Source organism: Sabethes cyaneus, chromosome 2 (assembly GCF_943734655.1).
Source record: "Sabethes cyaneus chromosome 2, idSabCyanKW18_F2, whole genome shotgun sequence".
Lineage (NCBI taxonomy): Eukaryota > Metazoa > Arthropoda > Insecta > Diptera > Culicidae > Sabethes > Sabethes cyaneus.
In genome coordinates this window covers 51,755,566-51,779,194 of record NC_071354.1, presented here as the reverse complement: position 1 = coordinate 51,779,194, position 23,629 = coordinate 51,755,566, and the positions used below count along the sequence as shown (strand labels likewise).

General features: G+C 38.8%; 1 protein-coding gene across 1 annotated transcript in view; it reads right to left on the bottom strand.

The window, feature by feature from the left end:
• Positions 1–514: 514 nt before the first annotated feature.
• LOC128735417 (uncharacterized) overlaps positions 515–23,629 on the bottom strand; it is a 129,988-nt gene continuing 106,873 nt past the window's right edge. The window contains exons 8-9 of the mRNA XM_053829904.1: positions 17,096–17,274; positions 515–1,078 (exon numbers count right to left, since the gene is read on the bottom strand). Coding sequence (XP_053685879.1) covers positions 515–1,078; positions 17,096–17,274 — 743 coding nt within the window. The remainder of the gene's footprint in view (positions 1,079–17,095; positions 17,275–23,629) is intronic.

Below are 23,629 nucleotides of genomic sequence, written 5' to 3'. Positions count from 1 at the left end.
TGATGTGACTAATTAATATAGGATTTACCGCGTAAACCTCGGAATCGTGAAGACGACGCTAGTCTGGTGGGTGGATGGATGGATGGATGGGGTTGCAATTTATTGTGCGGCATCGTAATTACGCCTTCACGGTTTGGCGCTTCGCGCAGATATTAATTCTTCATTTAGCGAGATTCGAGTGACAGACAAGTGGTTGGGATGTTGTGGTTTTAAAGCGAGTATTAATGTTAAGAGGCTACTAGGGATGTCTGGTTTTCAAACCGGCCTGCCGACCGGGTGATTAAGAAAAGGGACGCTGGGATACGGTGAGGAAGTTCAAAGTAGGAATCATGTCTACCGCGAGCACACATCGAGACACACTCATTCGCACACAGACATAATCACACTTGCGGTTCCCTAATGCGCACTGGATGCGCGGGGATTCGTCTGGATTTTCACGCGGGACAGTTTTCACGTTCATCCCGCTTCTCGCTCGCTACTTCCGGCATCCGGAACTTGTGTAATGACGCTTTAATTAATACTTTAATAAAACATATCTAAAACACGTCAACAATGCTAGGAGTATGGAGTAACAACGATAAAGAGTAGAGTAATGCTTACAGATGAGCAGTGACGGCCCGTTGGCACCCGAGCCAAAGATGGGAAAATGAATCTCTTCCGGTTCCATCAGTTCCTCGTCCTCGTCCAGCCCGTTGTTCGGCATGTTGTTGATAGTGTTGGTGTTGATTTTGTAGCCGGAGCCACCGTTGCTGAGCCCTCCACCACCGGAAGCGGACGCCGACGATGAGGATGATGACGATGAGGAGGAGACCGACGGGAAGGATGACGAAGCTGATCCGAATATTCCCGTTGAGCCACCGGAGGAGGACGACGACGAGGATGATGATGATGATGACGATGCGGAGAACGAGGACAGCGAGGAACCGGTGGTTTTGTGCTTCAGCGTGAAGTTCACGTTGAAGATCGCTTCCGCAACGCCACCTGGCGATGATACGATGAAATAGAACGTACGAGGAACTTTCTCGTGCATGTGCACGTAGGTTAGACGAGCCTCCTTGCAGAATGGTGTCGGCAGATCCTGTGTTTAATGAGAAAAAGAATAAAAGAGGAAAGAGCAAATATTAAACCAGGGATAATATTTGTGATGTGTGTGCTTTTGCAGTGTTGTTCGTTTTGCTCAGGTCACTTCGGCCGGTATTCTGGGAACGGTCCAGTCGTGAGGGTACCCAGTTCTAGTATGGTCACGTGCCGGTTCGCACACTGTTTGGAGTGTTCCTTTGTTTGCTCAAATACATACGGTTTGTGTGTTCCTTTCTCTGTGCAAGATATTTTGATTTTGCCTTTACTGACAACCGATTATTAGCAAGAAAAACTGGTGGTTCTACGGGTAAACTAACAATGGGCACACGAAGAGAACTCATATCAGTGTAATACTAATCATTTATTGCAGTAAAATACTATTTACCTTCTTGCGTCAGCTAATGTAAATCATAACGTAGGTAATATTGCAAGACTTAAACTGCACCATTTGGTAGAAAAATACAATACCCAAATTGTACCGAATAATTCGGAAAAATCAAAGCCACTAAACCAATAAGGCAACTTGTTTCCAATTTTAATTATTCTGGAAAATAAATAAATTATTTGTAGTAGTAATCACCAACGAAATATTGCGTAAAAATCGAAAAATGCTACTAAATTTCGACCTTGAAGACAACACTAGGAAAACCTGAGATGGAATCAAAATCAAAATCTTAACAAAGTTATGGCTAAACTTCCATAATATGAAATGGAATAAAAGGATTTTTTTTATTGATTATCCGGTATTTGTCGCCTGTTATGCTTCACCAAACACTTGACCCGTTTAGTCATATTAGTAGACGCCATGTTTTCCTTTTTCCGCCAACGTTTCAAACGCAATTGAGTCATCTTCAGGGTTTAAAAGGTTAGTTGCCTTTATGTGATTTTAGACTGAAAGTATTCAAACAAAGACGACCTACCAAGAGGATTATATAGCAATATGGTTGATGGGAATTAAAAACATTTTATCTTGACTACCTCGTTTTGCGTTACAAAAAAGTTAAGTTTGCGTCAAACTTAGCTCTGACTCTCTTAAACTCCTACCTAGCGCCTCCTCGCAGATCTATGTCAAATGATGCCGATCGATGGTCATACCTGGAAGTACCTCAATTACATACTGAAGCAGCTATGCTAGGGGGCGCGACCTCGAGCGCCTGTTCCCCTGGGGAGGGGCGGCTCAAACAGCGTCTGTTTCGAATCGATGGGTTAAATACGAAAAACTATATCTTGAATACCCAGTAAGGTAGTATAGCGAAACTCTCATATACCACAAATCACGAAAATGGAATGGCAAAAAACAAGGAAACTCGGTGCTGGGAATGTCTGAACTCTCCATGAACCAGCACGATCTGGCTTGCGTACTCGAGAACTTCATCGACTCGGAGTAGTGACTGCTTCTATGCAGGAAAAGGGAGTCTCACGCAGTAGAACCTATTGCAGACACTTCTTTCAAGTACCACTTATACTATAATGGCGGTAATGAGGTGTGTTGAGATGGTAAGGTCGAGTTCTACTGCTGACTCGACCTGTGAAAAAAGCCCAAAATTTGACGTGAAAATCGTCATCGGAGAAACAAATTCACAGTTCGGGAGAGAGGAATTTTGGTGTCCTGTTATTGCAATATAATAGTTTTGTTGAGCCCGAATTTAGCTCTGGATTCCTTTCTCCTTTTACTTAAAGTTTAGACGTTCAGTAGTTTACAACGGCCCTCGTAGGGTCGATGGCCCGACCACGGAAGATGTCTTAAGGTGTGCCTGATAAATATCCGTTGGACGGCTGTAATTCTTATTGACCAAATATTTGTGGACGGACTCCCTACTACGGAAGCCGTCTCAAGAATGGAGCGTACTAGCGAAAAGTAAATAGCTTGCAAACAATTTGGATCACGGAAATTATAAGCCACGCGCATGATAAAACCCAGATTACGATTCAATTTCGGTCTACGTAATGGTTGTTTAAGGTTATTTTAGTATCTAGCGCAGCCGGCATAGCTTACAGTCCTCAACAGATCGTATAGAAAGGAATATCTTTAAATCATTATAGTATCTTGCAATCGTGCAGTATCATGCGTTGGGACAGAGAACAGACATCATTAAAATATATTGTGAACAGCAAGGGTCCCAGGTTGCTTACCTGCGGAAGCCTAAATTGATTGCAAAAACAGCCTACTTTAATTGAGAGTAGCCGATTTGTTAGGTAAGTGTGATACCAGCAGCGTTTGGAAAAAAAGCCATGTTGCTCCATCGAAATATATGATTTCACTTTATTAAACAATTCTCATTCACGAGGATCTCCAATAAGTTAGAACCAGCACATAAAAATGTTACCCATGGTATTCCATATATTTCATTTCTTATATATTGGAAAATTATAAGATCTTTTCCAGGACTCCGGGAACTTACTTTGTTGAAGAAACTTATTGCAAATTTTCAGTAGAGGTTTATTTAACGCATTAGCACAATTTTTCAAAATTAGAGACGGCATTCCATCAGGGCACACACTGCACGATGATTTAGCTTTGAAAAGCGCGATTTAATGTCAGTTTCGCAGAATTGAATAGAAGTCATAATGAACAGGTTTTCGGGAACACTGCGTATCGCCTCGTCAATTTGGGAAGGAAGAGCTGAAGCTGGATTCAAAACGCTGGAAAAATGCTTCGCAAACAGATCACAGATCATCTGTTGGCTATCAGATTCAAAATTTCCCAGTAACATTTTATATGGCAACCCAATATGTTTCATATCATTTGGCATTCGTCCAACGTTAGTAGGAATAACGGTTGTAGATTCAAAATTCATTGCTAATTTGACAAAAAACAAGTTTACTTGTAGCATTACGTATATTCGTATACTTCCTTGAAGCAGCAGACCTTTTGCGCTTTCGCTTTTGCTAAGTCTGGATGTGAACCAAAAGTGACTTCACGCGCGGTCGCCGTGTAGGCACGTATAAATGCAAAAAACCCGAAACTGTTCTGTTAAAGAAGTCTACAGTTGAATTCACATCAACAAAACTGTCAAGCAAAGTCCAGTCTACACTACGCAGTGATTCGTTTAGTGCAACAAAATCAGCTTTGCTGAAGTTCAACTCGTTAGCTTCAGATACAGTGCAGGCATCTTTAGCTTCAACATTCGCAAAGATAAGGTCTAGCTAACCCCAGCTAGCAACAAATCGTACATCGATGAATGAAAATTATCTTAAATATCTCTTAACAAATTCGAAATCGTAACTAATGCTTAATAAAGTGTGCCTAAGTTGATTTTCAGTCATATGTAACGATAATAACTGACACACATATGATTCTCAGCACAGAACTGTAGAGCAGAATGGAGTGAGTCGCGCTTAATCGGATTTTGTCGTATATACATACTTATATAAATAAATTGCGTTTCACTATTCCCCATTACGTATATCGCCTCCAAAATAGTACGGATATCCCAATTTTGCGCATCAAATATGACTTATTAGCATGCATATCCGTTGCGCACTTATACATCCTATTGCAAACCCCTTGCGTACACGCTATTAGTTGTTGCTGTTGGTAGTTTTCCTGCTGTGCCGTTGTAGAGTTTAGGGAACTCGGAGAAAACAAACCACTAACTCATCCACAGATTAGCAATAGCTGTCAGCAAAACGCACACTCCCTTTCGTTGCAATAAGTTTCCTTATGCTTGTAGAGACCACTTAAGTTAAACAATAGGCACAGACAACCAGACATAACACTCACTGTTTCATTCTTCGCACACTGTAACAATCATTTCAAATTTGATGTTAGTTGGAAATGTCCCCGTATTAATCAAAGTGGAGCTTTTTTAACGAAAGGAGGCAGAGGCCACTTGAAAACTACTAGCTTGTCTGGGGGGCACTCCGGTTGTAAGTTAATATTTGGGAATATCAATCATGGATGATCTAAGATATTTTTTTATGAAATTTTCTGCAAGGAGTTAAGGCCATTGCAAATTATTTTCAAAGTTTTTGTCAACCCCCCCCCACCCCTTTGGAAATTGGCTTGCAAAATCGGGGGGCAGAAAAATTATTTGTAGGATATGAGTTGAATTTTCAGGCTCTACAGCCTGAAAAACTCGAAAAATGAGTGTTCGAGGTGAGTTAACGCTTCTAGCACGAAATAGAAATGGAAGTTCAAACAGTGGAATTTTCGAAACTCGGCCAAAAAAAATTTCTTTCGTTTTTGTCTTTTTGTTCGTAGATTTTTGCATGGAAAATAACAACGTATTTATTAAAAGCAAAAATAGATTTGGTTTTCACGTTTAAACTTTAAGTAAAAATGCCTAAAATCCATATTTTTTTTTTACTCGATTAAAAAATTCTCTTAGTTTTTTTTCGCCCCCCCCCCCTTCAATGGCCCAACACCGGAGGGACAAAAACTTTTTTAAATATTTGTAATGGCCTAACTATGTTTGTCTGGCATACAATGATGCATCTGGGAGCAACTTAAAATTATATTGAAATATATAAAAATATAGCAAGCAGTTATATATGCAGGACTCACAGAAAAACATTACATTCAAGATAGTCAACAGAGAGCGCTTGCGTATAAACATCGAATGATGCGCACTCCTAATTATCTATCTTAAAAATAATTCATTTCATTTCTATTTTCTTTTTTCTATTTTCAATTTTTTATTAAATTTATTTTTTTTCAGTTTTTACCTTTGTTATACTATATAACAAAGGTTTAAAAATTGGTCGAAAAACACGAAATAGATCCCAGGCCCGGAGGGCCGAGTCACATATACCAATCGATAGGGTTCGACGAACTGAGCAATGTCTGTGTGTGTGTGTGTATGTATGTATGTGTGTATGTGTGTATGTGTGTATGTGTGTTCGCCCCGAAATTTTCAATCGCCTGTTACTCGGAGATGACTGAACCGATTCGACCGCTTTTACTTTTGTTTGAAAGGTATTATTGCCTAGTATATCACTATTAAATTGTTTCGTGGTCTGACTTTTCGTTTAAAAGTTATAAGCAAAAATGTGAAAATCACGTGACACGATTTTCTCCGGAACCACGCAACCAATTTTAACGATCTTAGTACCAAACGAAAGCTCTTGCTATTACTAAACGTTTTACCAAGTTTTATTGAAAATGGACAAGCAGTTTAAGAGTTAGCTTTAAAAAACCTGTTTTGACAAGGTACAAATGAACGCCTGTTTCTCAGAGATGGCTAAACCGATTTAAGTGCTATTAGTTTCATTTGGCAGGGAATATAGCCGGATAGATCACTATTGAATGGTTTTTTGATTGGACGTTTAATTCGAAAGTTATGAGCAATCGAATACACCACACCAAAATTAACAATAATTTATAATGATTTTAACCAAGATAATTTACCTAATTTCAATTATTTTAATATCAAACGAGAGGTTTTGACACTACGAATATATATACAAAATTTCATAAGAATTGGTTTTACCGGTCAAAAGATATTAACCCTCGAACACTCGCGCCAACTGTTGTAACACAGTTACTTGCACGCACAATAGCCCAAAACCAAAGAAAACGTGCGCACTAGAGTTTTGGCTAGAAAAACTTGACTTTAAGTATATCTAACCTTTGGAAGAGTTTCTTAAAATTGAAAGCTCTATCGTCTGATAGAATTTAAATTTTGATTAATCCCCCTAATAGTGAAATAAAAAAAATATTTTTCTTCAGTTTCAATATAACACATTGATGTGTTCTGCAAAGTTTTAGAGCATTTTATTACAAGAAATTTTGCTATATACAGTAACCTTCTATGTCTTCAGCGAAGATAGAAAAATCTTATTTATTGTATTTGAATTTGTAAAATCCGTTTTTCTATTTTGGCTCCTTTTGTAATTGTTGTATGACTTTTTCATGTATTACAAAGTTGTACAAATAATCAAAATACACAACTATACTGAATATAGTATACCTCTATGTTTGCTTGTTTAGGAACTGTTGAACTTTGATTATAAAAAATACCCTAATTTTGACTCCGAATTTCTCGACTACCAACAGACGGATACATTTTAAACATTTTACATTTGCTGGTAGTTTTGCTGCATAGAGACAACATTTTTTCATTTGAAGAAACGAGAGAAAATTCCAGTTGGGGCCAATTGTGGTACACCTCACACGCTGCTTGCTTCGTTTCCGTAATGTCGGTTTATGCTGATCTATTTTCCTAACAATTTAAAGTATTAATGCATTGAATAGTTATGAAATTTTGCTTATAACAAGTTTATTGAAGAATATACGTGAGTTAAACAACGATTTGTAACTTTATAACAATATGGCATTAAAACACCTACACGTGTTGTACAAAATACAACAGCGTGAGTACCGAAGGTTAATAAAAATTGATAAAATTTATTCAAGAAAACTTTATTGATGTGAATCAAATTACAGGAAATTATGCATAGTTCAAAAACCTATAAACTAGACCTTTACTACGCAATGTATATGTTAAGAATAATATTTCTTTTTACAACTTACTTTTATTTGCACTTACTCTCATTAGTAATAACTTACTCAGCGATTACATGAGAAAAGGAACTATTAAAATTTATAAGTGCTTCTATTTGGTTCAAATTTTGTAAACTTATTCAATTTCCAAAAATTTTATGTAAACCAAACGCGTCGATTTATATCTCAAATAGCAAGTAAGACCGTATAACAAAGGTTCCTTTCACCACTAGGTGGATTAAATCAGTTTTTTTTATTAAAAATCAGAATATTTTCCAAAAGTCACCAATAACTCATTGTTTTAAAGGTGCTGTAATTTTCAAGTAATTTTTTTATAAAAACAAAGAGAAAAATAATTTAGCCCTTTCCAGAAGTTAGTTTAGACTAATTTTGGAAAAACTAAGTGTGCAAAGTTGCTTATTTACATAAACTCTTTACACCAGGGGTGGTTCGATCATTTTGACTCAATTTTGATTCATTTGACAGTATCGTCTTAGCCGAGCAAAATTTGACAAAGTTATGTATGCGATATTTATGGAACTAGTTATTATCCACAAATTTGCTGAATAAAATTTTGCTGTATCTTTTGTAGTTACGGTGCTACAATGCTAGTAGCTCATTAGCAGCCAAGTGAACGGTCATGAGCACCGTAAATACAGAAGATGCAGTAAATCTTAATCCAACAAAATTTTTGATAATAACTAGTTCCACAAATGTCTCAAATATAACTTTGTCAAATTTTGCTTGGCTGAGACGGTACTGAAAAATGAATCTAAATTGAGTAAAAGTAATCTAACCATCCCTGCTTTACACACATAAAGTTTCATTGAATGGCGAATGATGCATGTAAATATGGCAACCGCGTTCTATTTTCATATTGAGTAGAAGTTATTTCACATCCTATTTTTACATCCTTTATTGATACGGAATTAGCAACACTGCCCGTAAATTAAGAATTGGCTAATATGCCACGAACATGGAGTTGAGAGAAACACAATTTTATTAGTTTTGTCTGTCAAAAAGGTTTTATGCGGTAATGGCAACCTGTTTAATGTGCATATTTCCCGTCATACATGCCGAAGTCATGCCGTGGAATTGAAACAGCGCTACCTGTGGCCAAAAGACTTCCGGGGCACGCTTTTAACACAGTAGCCATTTTTCATTTATTAACCCAAGGAGAGTTGACAATCCAGGGAAAAATTTGGCTAACGTGCATACGTTGTCAATTATCTTATGCTGGCGAGTCTTCAAAATGGTTTTAAACTATTTAAAATAGCACGGAAGCATAAGTGACGTCGAAATGGATAATGAAACATCTAATCCGTGCACCCGAAGAAGTTGCCAAAGAAGCGAGAGGTTCAAGCGCTTGGAACTAGAAGGAAGAAGTAGCTTCATCATGCCATCGTTAATGGGAGCTGCGAATCCTGCCGTGCAGGCTGTCGTGGCAATGAAAAAAAATAATAATAATAAGATTCGATCTAAAACCTTAGCGATTGCTAGCCTTACGCCTGAAACCATCACGCCACATGATCAATTTGAATGTGTGATGGAAAAATGCGAAATAAGAACAAATCGGTTGCTGCGCATGCGGTTTGAAATTATCACGGATATTAGCCAACTTCTCATTTATTTTGGATATTAGCCAAAATTGTTTCACGTCGTGTGCCTCCGGAAATGCAATTTTTTACAATCGGCTTCCGTGGGGACTTGTTTGGGGTGTATACTATCATGTGATATTATGATCTCAATTTTGGAAAAAATGGAATATTTCATTTATGAGCAGAACAGGAATTCAATGAGATTGCTGAACCAACGCGCTCGATGTTTTGAACGTTTTACTCATCAGTTCTCAGCTTCGTAGCTAAATTAAACAGCTAAAAAGAAGAAGAGGGCACCGCTAATCAGCTGTAGCTAACCGCTAACCTTGTAGCGAGTATTGCGATCGCTAGGTTTTAGATGTGTTCCCGATCAGGAGGGCATAACAAAATTATAACTGATCCTGTTATTTTTTGACCGATTTTTTGCTAACAACGGCTGTTATAAATTAGCCACTGTAAGTGGTTAAAATAACTCAAATTCTAACAAAACTGCTTAGCAGTGATAGCAAAAATATAACAAAGTTTGTTATGTTTTGAACAAAATTATATCAAAATTTGTTACGATATTTCTAACAAATTGTGTTATAATTTTGTTCAAATATAGCAAAAACTTCTTTACCTCTGTCTGCTATATCGACATTATCCCGGCCTATTGTCAAAAATAGTACAACTATTTATCGGGAACATTTACAAATAGCAACAGAAAAAGATTTTCACACATTTTATCAATTTCAAAAACCGCACCCTTTCAGTCAGATTGAACTCACGTCATACCGCACATGATGCCATCGTCTTAACCACTGTACCAGAATTACTCTTGAATGAAGGTAGTTTAAATGCTCATATGATTTGACCGATAGCTTATTTTGGGTTGTCAGTTTTTGCTGTTCGGGCTGTCTATAAATAGATCTCTTTTGGTACGAGCCCGTGATCAAAAAGAAGAAATCGAATCCGTTTTATCAGTGTTGCACCGTTTTGATAGTGTTGCACGATGTGCTTTCAAATATACCAGAAAATAAATTGAAATGAACCTGGCCGTTCAAACTTTTTTTTAAGTGAGTTTTATATTTCAGGTTTTGATTCTATAGATGTTATTGCTGATTTTGGTAGGAACCAACCACAGGAAAGATTAAAAACAATTATGAACCTTTTTATTTTAGTGATGCGTGGAAGAAAATATTTCTCAATTATACGAGGTTTTGTTAGTAAAGGATTGGAGAAAACACTTGTTGCTTTTAAATTTTGTAAACAAGACGTAAACCGAGAAAAAAATTAAAACATTTTATTTTATCGTTAATTATTTTTTTCATAATGTGTCTGCTCGATTATGTTTTGTTCCAAGCAACTACCAACAAAATAAAAGTTTGAGAGATTTTCTTTTTAATCCTAACACAATACTATGGTCGTAGCTTTAAATGAAAAAAAATCTAGTTTGCTCATATTTAAGATTCCACAAAAATTCAAAAATAACTGTTTCGTCTATTAAAACAAAGGTATCTTTCAATTCGTTGTTAGAACCTAATGCAGTGCAGAAAATAAATAAAACATGGCATAACAGGAGTGGCATTTTACATCGAGTATATTTCTAACTGCAATAGTTTATTTTTAATTTTATACACTTGCTGTTGCCGGATCCTTACAAAATTGTTATCCAAAACCAAAAAAAGTCTAGAGTAGACGACAAAATTTTCTTAATGTAAAATTGATTGAACGACTGAATCCTTATTTCGTTCTGATGCACTGAAACTGAACATAAAATAGGACTTAGATTGCGATTTGCAATTGCACTTGAAATTAGACACGAAATTTCACTTTGAATTTCATTTGAAATTGGATGTCAAATGGACAAGGCATTGGATTTGATATTGGACCAAAATTTAAACTTGAAATTGGACATTAACCGTTATGTGTTCGACAAAAAAAACACCTTTAAGTGCTCGACAAGGGTACCCGGGTACCCACAAATGGAAACGCTTGTAACTTTGGCAATTTTTGACCGATTCGGACACTTTTACCACCAAAAGGTTCAGGAACTTATCCACTTCCAGTGTGGTTATAACAGAGCCGGAAGTGGCTCATCTGGTTCCCGGAAATCCGGCAGTCCAAGGATGTGTTCCGGAATTAAAGCACTTTTTATATTTTTGGATGTAATTATAGTAATATGGGTGTCCAAAGTTCTTCCAATTACTCCGAAAGGTCATTCTTCATTGTTTTAAGACAATACAATGATATATCCTTGGAATGGCCATTCTGTGACAAGTTCCCGTGGGACCTCCTGTGGCCATAAAACTGTTTGGTTTGCAACACTGGCAATATGGGTGTCTAAATTCATGAAATTACTCCAGAAGGTCATTTTTGATTATTTTGATTCTATCTGATGATTTTGCCACGGCATGGCCATTCCGGAACATATTCCCGTGGGGCTTCACAGTTGTCCAAAACCAAAAATATGTGCGCATTAGAGTTTTAAGTGGGAAAACTTGATTTTAGGTTTATGGAACCTTTGGGAGAGTTTCTTGAAATTAAAAGTTCTATCGTATGGTGAAATTCAAATTTTGAATAATCCCCCTAAAAGTGAAATAAAAAATTTATTTTTCTGCAGCTTCAATATAACACATTGATGAGTTCTGCAAAGTTTTAGAGCATATTATTACAAGAAATTTTGCTGAAGACCGTAACCTTCTATCTCTTCAGCGAAGATAGAAAAGTCCTATTTCTTATATGTGAATCTTCAAAATCAGTTTTTCTATTTTAGCTCTTTTTGTAGTTGTTGTATGATTTTTTCATGTTCTATAAAGTTGTACAAATAGTAAAAATAAACAACTTTGCCGAATGTAGTATACCTCTATCTTTGCTTATTTAGGAGCTGTAAAACTTTTGTTATAATAAATACCCTAATTTTGATCCCCAATTACGCGACTATGCGCAGACGGATACAAATGAAACTTCCTGACTTTTTGTAGTTTTTTATTTAGTTTCAGATTCATGTAATGTAATTTGTATCTGTTTGTGCATCGTTGAGTAATTCGGGGTCAGACTTAGGGTATTTATTATAACAAAAGTTTTACAGCTCCTAAATAAGCAAAGATAGAGGTATACTACATTCGGCAAAGTTGTTTATTTTTACTATTTGTACAACTTTATAGAACATAAAAAAATCATACAACAACTACAAAAAGAGCTAAAATAGAAAAACTGATTTTGAAGATTCACATATAAGAAATAGGACTTTTCTATCTTCGCTGAAGAGATAGAAGGTTACGGTCTTCAGCCAAATTTCTTGTAATAATATGCTCTAAAACTTTGCAGAACTCATCAATGTGTTATATTGAACCTGCAGAAAAATAAATTTTTTATTTCACTTTTAGGGGGATTATTCAAAATTTGAATTTCACCATACGATAGAACTTTTAATTTCAAGAAACTCTCCCAAAGGTTCCATAAACCTAAAATCAAGTTTTCCCACTCAAAACTCTAATGCGCACATATTTTTGGTTTTGGACAACTGTGAAGCCCCACGGGAATATGTTCCGGAATGGCCATGCCGTGGCAAAATCATCAGATAGAATCAAAATAATCAAAAATGACCTTCTGGAGTAATTTCATGAATTTAGACACCCTTATTGCCAGTGTTGCAAACCAAACAGTTTTATGGCCACAGGAGGTCCCACGGGAACTTGTCGCAGAATGGCCATTCCGAGGATATATCATTGTATTGTCTTAAAACAATGAAGAATGACCTGTCGGAGTAATTGGAAGAACTTTGGACACCCATATTACTATAATTACATCCAAAAATATAAAAAGTGCTTTAATTCCGGAACACATCCTCGGACTGCCGGATTTCCGGGAACCAGATGAGCCACTTCCGGCTCTGTTATAACCACACTGGAAGTGGATAAGTTCCTGAATCTTTTGGTGGTAAAAGTGTCCGAATCGGTCAAAAATTGCCAAAGTTACAAGCGTTTCAATTTGTGGGTACCCGGGTACCCTTGTCGAGCACTTAAGGGGTAAAAAAAATCGAAGCCCCCCCATTCCACCCCCTTAAGTGCTACATGAAGACTTATTTTATGAAAAGTTACAATTCAACTAGTTCTTAGATGTCACAGAGTTTCAGTATCCTTGATCAAAGAAAACTTTAGAAATTCGTACTTTGAAAGCTGAAAAGGTACCCGGGTACCCTGTCGAACACATAACGGTTAAATTCGACTTAAATTTAGAATTCAAATGGAATTCAAAATAAACATGAAATTTGACTTGAAATAGGACTTAAAATTGAACTTGAAATTTTACTTGAAGTTAGGCTGGTATTGCTTGTAAAATTTGGCTTGAAATCAGATTTAAAGTTACACATAAAATTTGCGTTAAATTTAATAGAAAAGGTATGGCACGTGCCCCAGCGTATGTCCCGGGCACGCCAGTGATGATATGTAACATTTTTAGTAGTGGCCAAAGCCATATTGCTACTATATAACTTAATGAGTTATAACTATCAGAATCTGTTACAAACTTGAAACTTTTGTTTTCACTTCCTGATTAGTTTATTTCCGATTTGTAACACAATGTGTTATAAATAACAGAATGTGTTATAAATTTGATGTTATCTTGTTATGCCCTTCTGATCGGGTTAGCGCTTTCATTAGCTTCCGATAAGCTAAAGTGCCACTAAATAAACTACTAGCCTCCAACTTTTGAAAATAATAACAAAAATAAGTGTACGATTTCTTGCAAACTAATTGGTCACTGCTGTTCGTGACGCGAACCAAATATAGTTCATTCATGGCTAGTTGAACTATTTCCAAAAATTAGTGGCTGGTAGTTTATTAGGTAGTACTTATATTTATCGGTAGCTAATTGAAGCGCTGGCACATTTCAAACTTAGCGAACGCGCTAGCTAAAATGTTAGCGGTTAGCTGATTAGCGGTGTCCACCTCTGCTAAACAGTCAGCTGTTCAGCTGTAATCTCTGAACCAGCTAATGAGAAATTCTATACCGTGCTTGCAACAATGAAATAACGAGCTTTCTAATAAGAAGGTATACTGTCTAAGTAAAATTAGCATTGCGAGTGCGCCGGTGCAAGCGAAATCATGAACAAGTGACGAAAATATTTTTTTCCGACTAAATTTTGTTACTTGTCCTATGAACAGGTTGAACATGCGGTTTATTGTAAAAGAAGAAGATATCAGAAAAGAAGAGATGTCAATCACTGCACATTTACGTCTTCCAAACTCGCTGTTCACAGACCAGTAGCATCAGGGAAACCAATGTGCCTCTCGTTGTAGTTAACAAATACACAGTCTATTGAATACTACTACTGTAGAATTTGCAAAAGTTGGACAGCACATTTGTATAATTGAGTAGCAAAGCTTGGAGGTGCGGGGTCGTGTAGTTTTCAGTTCCTGTTCCTATAACAGTAGTTTTGGGCAACCATTGGACCACACGGCGTTATTTTCAAGTATTACCCGTACATTATTCAAGCTAATATTTTTGGTAATTGGTGTTTTGATCTATTTTCAGAAAGCGGTATAAGGCGCTCTATCTATGACCTATTGTAGCCTAGCGTTTGGTCTAAATGGCATCATCCCCGAAGGTCCGGAGTATCATTTAATCTAATAAAGATATTTCCAGCGACTGTAAATAAATCATTATCGACATGGGAAGCGTTTGGTACGGGAGGTCCACGCTTTCTTCCTTCCCATTGATTTCAAAGAGTTTAATGGAATTAGGTACCATCTCTGATTCCAATTGATTGCTTGGAATTTTCACCGCGGTTCATGCTGTACATTTTGCCTGGCCGTTGACAAGAAAAATGGTTCGTCATTTTCCAGGATGCTTTCAACTTGAAAGTTTCAAGAACTGGCTGCATTAGTATGAAATTAGATAATACTAGATTAGCACTAGTCAAACGCACACTCTTGGTGTAACAGCAGTTATGATGGAAAACAAATATTTCGCAGATACGCCTATTTAGATTACCATTACTTACCATCTTCTAAAGTAATTTAAATATTTCTTTTTGATTACGCTGGCAATTTGAAGCTATGCCTATGAATTGTATGTTATATTATAATCTAGATTAACAGCAACGTTGACATTTATTATATACTTAAGGGGGATGCACAGAAAGCTATGGTTTTACGAAAATATCCCTCAAACTTCGAACCTGAGCTAATGATGGTGTATGAACGGTTTTACTTCCTCATACAATACACGGCAGAACCCTGAGATTTTTCACCTTACAGCACCTCGCTGGCGTAAATTGGAATTGAATTCTGACCAGATGAGGTGTGAAGCATGACAATTACTAAAGATTTTTTGTGTAATTATACTGATTACACATGCTACAAATATCAAGTAACAAGTTAGTGCCCTATAGTTTAAACAAACCTGAAATGTTGTGTACAAAGCAGAATTGTTTTTGATTATTTGAAAATATTTAAGCAGTAGGGATAAGTAATACAAAAACGTCAAGTACAAACTGCAAATGCAATACACGGCACAAGCAAAAAACTCGATTCAAAACGTAATTACATCCCTCTTATTTATAAAGTGTTTTTGCACCGTAACTGTTGTTCCACCGTGGTGCGGAGCGTGCGTCTGGCTAATGCTATGCACATTTAAGAATTTGCACTTGACAAAATTAAATTTACGAAATAAACCGAGCCTGTCAGGAGAAAAATTAGAATCCGCTCACGTTCATCTCCCTCCCCCCATTTGGATTAACAACACCGTTGACACTTTTATGCGCCGTATTCACCCCTACCGGGGCGACCAGAACCTGTCAGCGAACGTAAAACGTTTGACAGTTAATATGCAATTAAAATTCCCGCTCACAAAGGCACCCTTCCGTGCTTCCTTCCTTTCTTGCTTCAATTTGCTGCAACCCGAAAATCTGGCATCCGATTTTATCCCTTTTTATTGGATGTCGGTTTTATCTCAAGCGTGGATTTCGTTCCCCTTTATTTCGGTGTGCTGTTGATGCGTCGCCTTGGGCGGACCACCACCGAGTTGCTAACGGCTAAGCATAGTAATGCACAGAGCCGGCCATAAAAAGCCATCGAAATTTAATCCTCTTGATTAAACGAGTGCTGAAACCGAATGCCATCGTCCCCTTTTTCCTGATGGGTCGTTTGTCGTGTTACAAAGTTAGGTGATACGCCAAGGAAGCTAATTGTCTGTGGGTGAGCCGGTGTTCATCCCCTAGCCAAAGGGCTGCTTCAATCGGGTGCTTCGGCTTCGGAATCCCAGCCCGTAAAGTGGCGTTGTACACTACTAATTTTTACCCTGTCTTCATCAAGTCAACACGCGTTCACAAATGTTACGATTCTTGGCATAATACCACCCATCAGCCGTGCCATCCGGCGGCCCGCTGCTGGCTTCGGCTTGACTGCCTTCTGCTGCCTGCTGCAATGGGTTCGTAGTTGGAGTCGATTGCGGAGAACGATGTTGTAAAACGATTCTCCGGTGTCATAAAACTATAAATTTGAATGGTTTACTTTGTTCGAAGCCGGCGAAGGCGATGACGCCCGGCTACGGTTTGAATCTTCGCACCATCAGTTTATTGGTCTCCGGAGGAAACAACTTGTCGTTTGAATGGGCCCAGCAGCCGATCAGGACAACGAGAAACGAGTGTATTGAAATTCTACCCAGGTACCGTGCGCCTTACTGCCAAATTATATTTTGGTAATAACAACAAAAACCTCGAGAGCAATCAAAACACGAAGAGATGTCATTGTCAGTAACGTCTGTTGTTTGTGTCGTTCTGTGCTGTGCAGATTGGTCAGTTTGCCGCATTCGGCTGGCTAACGTTGCTTCTAAGTGCGTTTTTGCTAAGGTATAATTTAATGGAATTATGTCGAGTACTGCCCATAACTCAGCTTCAAGTTGTGGTTTGCATCGAATGCGGTTTTTCTTTCTGACAGTTATCCTATCTGAATTTAAGAGCCAAATCCCAATGACAACCAATACTTACGATAAATCCATAGGCCAGTACGTCGTCTCCGTACTTTTTACCGGGCGTATAGACCAGATCACCGTGCAACCATCGGGCTGCATAGGCCGGCGGATTGGCACAAAACTCCACAGATAGGTGCAGCGGCGAGCCCGGAAAGGCTACCGGGGTCGTATTTCGGGCAATCACTGTCGGTGCTCCTGTGCGGGTAGAAAGAACGAGAAAAACGAAACTGAATGAGAAGTCGAAATGAAATTAGTGATTTAATTCGCATCCGGGGCTTTTCGGTCAGGTCTGCTGCGTCCTCTACTGAAACCGGTATCGCAGTAGAAGTGACCTGGCCCAGGTCATATTTGTGAACATTTGTCATTTATTTGTTTTTTATTTTTTTTTTTTTCGACTAGATAGCAATAACGCGTTCTCAAACAGCCTCTGGGAAAAAGTACTTTGCGCTCCATCCTGGATGAACGAACATGCCACAGATAGCGAAAACGTCAAGTCAAGGCGTCCACTCGGATGCGGCATCACTCTCCTAAGTAAATGGGTCATTGAAATTCTTGTCTCTCATTTGCGTCCTTGATGTCGTTTGCCATATTATTATTGTTGTCGTCAGTGACCCAGAAGGGACACCACCATTCATTGGGTGGCGGCCGACAGAAGGAGAGAAGTTTTCTCAACTGGAGCCGGCCTTGCTCCGTTCGTGGAAAGTGTATCGCTTCCATTTAGCTTGTGTTTGTCATGATAGGCAAAATTAGATGAAATTTCCCATTATGCCGACATTTCCCCAACGAAATGAGCTGCTGATTTGAAACGGCGAAGTAGACACAGATAAAGCATTTTTATACAGATGAACTAACAGTACTTTTTAAATAAGTTTAAAGTAGTTACTATTTTTGGCAAACCAAACAATTCGAATAAAGAACTTTTTATCATCATCTCTATCACAAACCACCAGCATTAGTAATAGCTTATTTGCGGACAGTAGGACACATGTTACACAATGTCTGCGATTAATTTGACAAATTAACTCCGATTACTACATGACATACCACCGAATCTTTTGTTGTATGTTTCCTAGGTTGGAAGCACTAACATAATAATCGTTCAAACCGTTCGGCACTTCGGCAGCAGAGCAAAATAAAACCTAGCTTCGATGGTCGGCCGCTCGCTGCTAGGATCAAAACGGATGACGCGACGATAATGGCTCCTATTTATTTTTGTCTCGACCATACCATACCCCACATAGTAGGGAGCAATTAACTTTCCACCACGGGCCGTTTCGCATCACGTGGCGTGGCATCTGCTGTGCTCGGGACCAAATACATCGATACACACAGTCCACAGCCCAAGTGGACGCAGCGTCTGTATGTTTCAGCTGTGGGCTTTGGGACTTTTTACTGCAACGACACAGTAACTGTCCCGTAACTATGAAATAGCGTTGAAGCTTAATGTAGCAAGAGAGTTGGACTTTAATTGTGTTTTATTTATAGAACGTTGTTTGGGTTGGACACAGCCAGTCGCTTCCCTTAGAATAGCTCACTTTGGCAAACGGCTCTTACCCAAATGTTTGCATTGTTTATTCACAGGGAAGTTCTATCTAAGAGAAGACTTAATATGCGTGGGCTTGAGCGTAGGATTCATTTGGGTTATTATAGACTACACCTACATACATCTTGATTTATCTTTAGCGCGGTTTTCTGGTTTTACGAAAAAAGCGGAGGGTTGCAACGGAGAATGTTGGCCGTTTTTTCGACCTTCTTCGGCCGAGTTTTTTTTACTACCATTACGATTTGCCGAACAGTGGATGCAATAGGCAAACTTTACTTAACCTACCTAGTGACATGACTTGAATTTACTCCTACAACTCGCCGAAAAATATTACTGTGTGATTAGTCTGAAAATCAACTGCTTAGTAGAAGCTGAGCGTAAACTACAATCTCCTGTGAATAGAATCGGTTTCAAGTTCACAAAGAACTACAAGTCTAATGAAGGTTTTGTACACTGTCAGCTTCGTACAGCGGCGTTTACGCATTGATCGTAGTGTTTTACGAAAAGGACCGGTTCCACGCTTGAATATGCCGTTGGATCTCCACACTAGTATTGTTGTCCGCGGTTATCAGCTATCCCAAATACATGAACTATCCTACCACTTCTAGTTCGTCACCGTCAACGGTTACTGTCCATGCGAGGTACGCGTTTGTCGCCATGTATGTGGTCTTCGACGCATTTATTTTTATCCCAATGCTCCTAGACTCCGCTTTCAATCTGACCGTTTTTAGTTTGTCCTGTCAGAGTATCACATAACGAAACTGTCATCTTATTTCAATTATCTCTTTAGTCTTTAGTTGTTGTCCTGTCACGGTCGCTATGTAATTTGTGGCTGAACGCCAGCCGTGATAACTCTTTGGAGAGTGATGTCACTCTTTGCATGCTGGAACTAGACTTTCTTTATTTGAATTGGTTTTGATTTCAGAGACATACTGGAGGAGCTTGAATCATGAAAAACTCATTAAATCTGGTATAATATAAACATGGCGTTGCACTGCTGCGCTTCTTCGAAATGCCTTATGCGTTCGTTTCCATACATCGCATAAGGATTTCGAAGCCACAGTATGAGATGATTTCACTGAGTTTCGCATGGCCTGGTGCCGAAGGTATGTTAGATTTTGAGTTGCTACACGGGATTTGCCATCGTGTGGATTCTATACGCTACACCGTCGGTCGTCATAAAGTTCCTGGCTATTATATTAAAGTCATCTGTAGAGCCTAGGTGTGGGCCACTTTTAGTTCCTTGTTCTTACTCGTTTCGATACTCGCTTGTCGGATCACCCTCTCAAGAGCGATGTTAAACAGCATGCAGGATAAGCCGTCACCTTGTCTCAACCCTCGCCACGTCTCGGAGGGACTCGAGACACATCACACAATTCAACGTCCGAAATGCCGTGCATTATCTTTGTGTTCGTGCATTATCTACCATTGTTGGTCTCGATGGACTGTATCGTACGCTCCTTTAAAGTCAATAAAAATGGGAATAGGTCGTACATTATACTTCCGAAATTTCTGTAAGGTCTGTAAGATCTGTGGGATGGTAAAAATTTGGTCCACGGCGGCACGAGCCCCACGAAGTCCGCCTTTTAATTCCCAACGGAACTTTGTGCTATCGGTAACAGCCGGCCGGTAACAAGATCTAGAAGAAAACCTGCAGGTGGTGTTAACCAGTGCTGGGACAAACAACTTTTTCCATTTACTCCTTCTGTAGCAAAACTTGGTATTAACCTAGTGTAGAGCCATTTGTGGTGTTTCTCGGTCATGCTTATAAAACTTCGCTGGCAGACGGCTCTGTGGGTCTTCAGCCACCTGATTTCTCGTTTGACTTCTTGGAGATCAGGGGTTGGGACGTGGGACATTACTATCTTCCATGGGCATTCCATTGAGGTGTTCGACAAAGAGCTGCTTGCACTTGTTGACCATCTCTCATTTGTTTGTGATCAGCGAAAGAGCTTCGTCCCTTATATGTCAAATTTCGGTATAAGGACTCTACGTGATTGGTTCACCTTCTTGCAAAACTTTCGCGTGTCACTAGTTCGAAATAGTTTTTATAATTCCTCCTCAAGATCTATGTTCTCCTTTAGGTGATATTTACTTCTCAGAATCGTGGTCAACTGGCAGCTTGCTTATCGATACTTGGCACAGTTCTCTCTAGTGGCAAAGCTGAAATAAAGTTTCCAGTTAATTTGTTTTTCTCTGTCGTATACTCTGGGGCTTTTCATCTAGCACCGCAGTAGCGACTTCTCCGAAGGTCAAGCTTATTTGGCCCTAACAGTCCTCGAGGGTTAAAACATTTAACTCCTCGGAAGAAGGTAGTCCCTCATCCAGTACCCACGCGTAGCTCTCGGTAAATTGCAAACTGTCTAATGTTTAGCCGAGGAAAATGTGTCTGGTGGACGGTTGATGGTTTTGAAAGCACATATACTGCTACTAGGTAATGTTCAGAGCCAATATCCACAGCCAGTAAGGAAACGTGTACGGTCGTGATGTTAGAGAAGAACCATCCATCTATGAGAATGTGGTCAATCTGGTTCAATATACGTTGGTCAGATGATCTCTAGATGGTCTCATGAACAGTTTAGTGTGGAAAAAAGGTGCTTCAGATCCCCAGCTCTCAGGAAACTGCGTAATTCATACTTTGTTGGCCGTTATCGTTCGAGTCGATATGTAGGCTATGGAGTCCCACCACCGACCGGTCTGTACATTTTTTCCCTACTGTATTAGGCGTTCATATCTTCGACGACGATATTGACGTCCCATGGCGAACAGCTGTCGTACGTCGCGTTTAGCCGCACGTAGAACGCTTCGCTTCATCGTGGGATCTACCTTCGTGCGGGCAGTGCACATTGATGATGCTGTGGTTGAAGTTATGGGCCTTTATCCTCACTAGACACATGCTGTCGTCGCCTCGAACCCATCACGCGAGCTTGCATTCTGCCCAACACTACAAAGCCCGTTCCTAGTTCAATGATAGACCCCTAAACCTTTTCTCTTTTGCAACAGAAGCTACACCTAGTTTGCGGATTCAAACTGTTCGAGCAGCACCCGGTCACCGCCTGTGAAATTCTACGATCTGCAGTTCCAAGTACCATGTTTGTATTCGTCGACCTTACTTCGTCGCCTAGATCGATTTCGATCCGTGTTTGCTGCCATCGTGACTTACGTGCCGAGACAACACTTCCGGATGCCGAGACAACACCTCTTTCGGAGCAGACGTTGTCGTGAGCAGCTCCTAACCTGGAGTGTTGGTACTGCTCACTAAATTGAGGAATGTTGAATCGCTAAAAACCGTTCCTAACATGGAAATAGACGTTCATGGCTGACAAGGCTACTCTTTATGCTAACACTTAGTTTTCGCATGAATGCCTTCTTCCCTGTTCGTATACGACCTTAGTTTACACCGGAGTTGGCTACCTGATCACCACTAGGCTACCACGTTGTAACCGGTTGGTACCACAAAAAGGTAGGGATAGGAATGGCCGAATAAGAGGTCGAGGATTTATTCCGCAAGCACGCAAGGAACCGTTTGTACACGTTATTTGCCGTTCGCTATCTACGGATGATCTAAGCTGCTAACGCGAGAGGAGAATCAGTTGCCACAACCGTGCTAGTAGGGTTGTACGATTATTTGCCCTGCTTGAATTAATCTTGTTCATCGTTAAACTCTATATGCAACGTCTATGGGCACTGATTTAACATGGAAGATTTTTACGAGTGTAATTGTCTTCTATCTCTGCATTTCTGATTGGAAGAAATTTCACAACACGCAAGCAGAAATTTAAGTTTTTTTATGATCTGTAGTTGTTTCCATCACCAATTTCATAAAACCAATAATAAAGCTATGAGCTCTAGTCTTATTACGCTCTGTTGAAAGCCACAACCATATTTCAATGAAGCTTTTCGCTTTGTTCGACAAAGCCATAAAGCATAAAGCTGGTTGCTTGGCAAAGAAGTTAACCAACTTCTTTAACATGAAACTATACTGCCGAGAGAGGAAAAGTTAAAGTTTTACTGTCAGATCATCCTGATCGATTTGGTTTGGAGTGACCATAATAAAATATCTGATAAAATAAATAAGAAGTTTTCAGCAGTCTTCCCAGTTGCGCAGCATATGCGCATTAAATTTTTTCGTGCATATTGGTATAATAGGTGGTAAAAATCAACGCGCCATTGAAATTTTTGCAATTTTTTACTTAATTTACTTAATTAGTCGATTTTAATTTCTAGTAAAATCATTCTGTTACATGAAAACTGATTGACAATAGTTTTCTTTTCGTAACTCACACGTTTCTTTGGTGATTTTTTGGTTTGCGGTTAGCAATAATGCTAGAGTATGGCAACAAGGCCTCACTTAAAAAATGTTTTCGGTGTTGAACTCCAATATTCTTCCCAATGGCAGCAATAAATATGTTATCTGGGTGTTACCATATAATTAGACTCGTTTTCGTATGGTAAACATTCTTAACGACCAATTGTTTTATGGTTACCTGACGAATAACCATAGCTAATATGCTTGATATTACGGCAGACAGACCAATATTTATTTGGGTCATTCCATGTCAAGTGTCCGAGTGCCATGTAACCGACCTTCTCGGATTTGAACCAAACTTTATCAGATTGTTCGTTTCAAGTCAGCAAGAAAAAATCCTAAGTTTGGTGCCGATTGGACGTTCCCTCGATTAATGGGAGTACCTCCATTTTTAATGAAAAGACACGTTCTCCTCAAATCCTCTTATTTTCTTTTGCTTATATCTCTGAAATACAAGGTTTAGAAAGACTATTTTATCATGACTCCAAAGAAAATTGTCCAAGGAATCCGAAAAAGATATTAGTTATTAGCGGCAGTGCTGCTAAATATCTTTAAATTCAAATTAAAAACTGAATTTGCATTTTTCTCTCAATGAGTACAATTTGATATCAAAAATTCCAATTCCATCGTATTCCTTAGATTTTTTTACATAACAATTGCTCAAGCCCACGAGGTTTTTGCCGATCCAGAGTTATAAC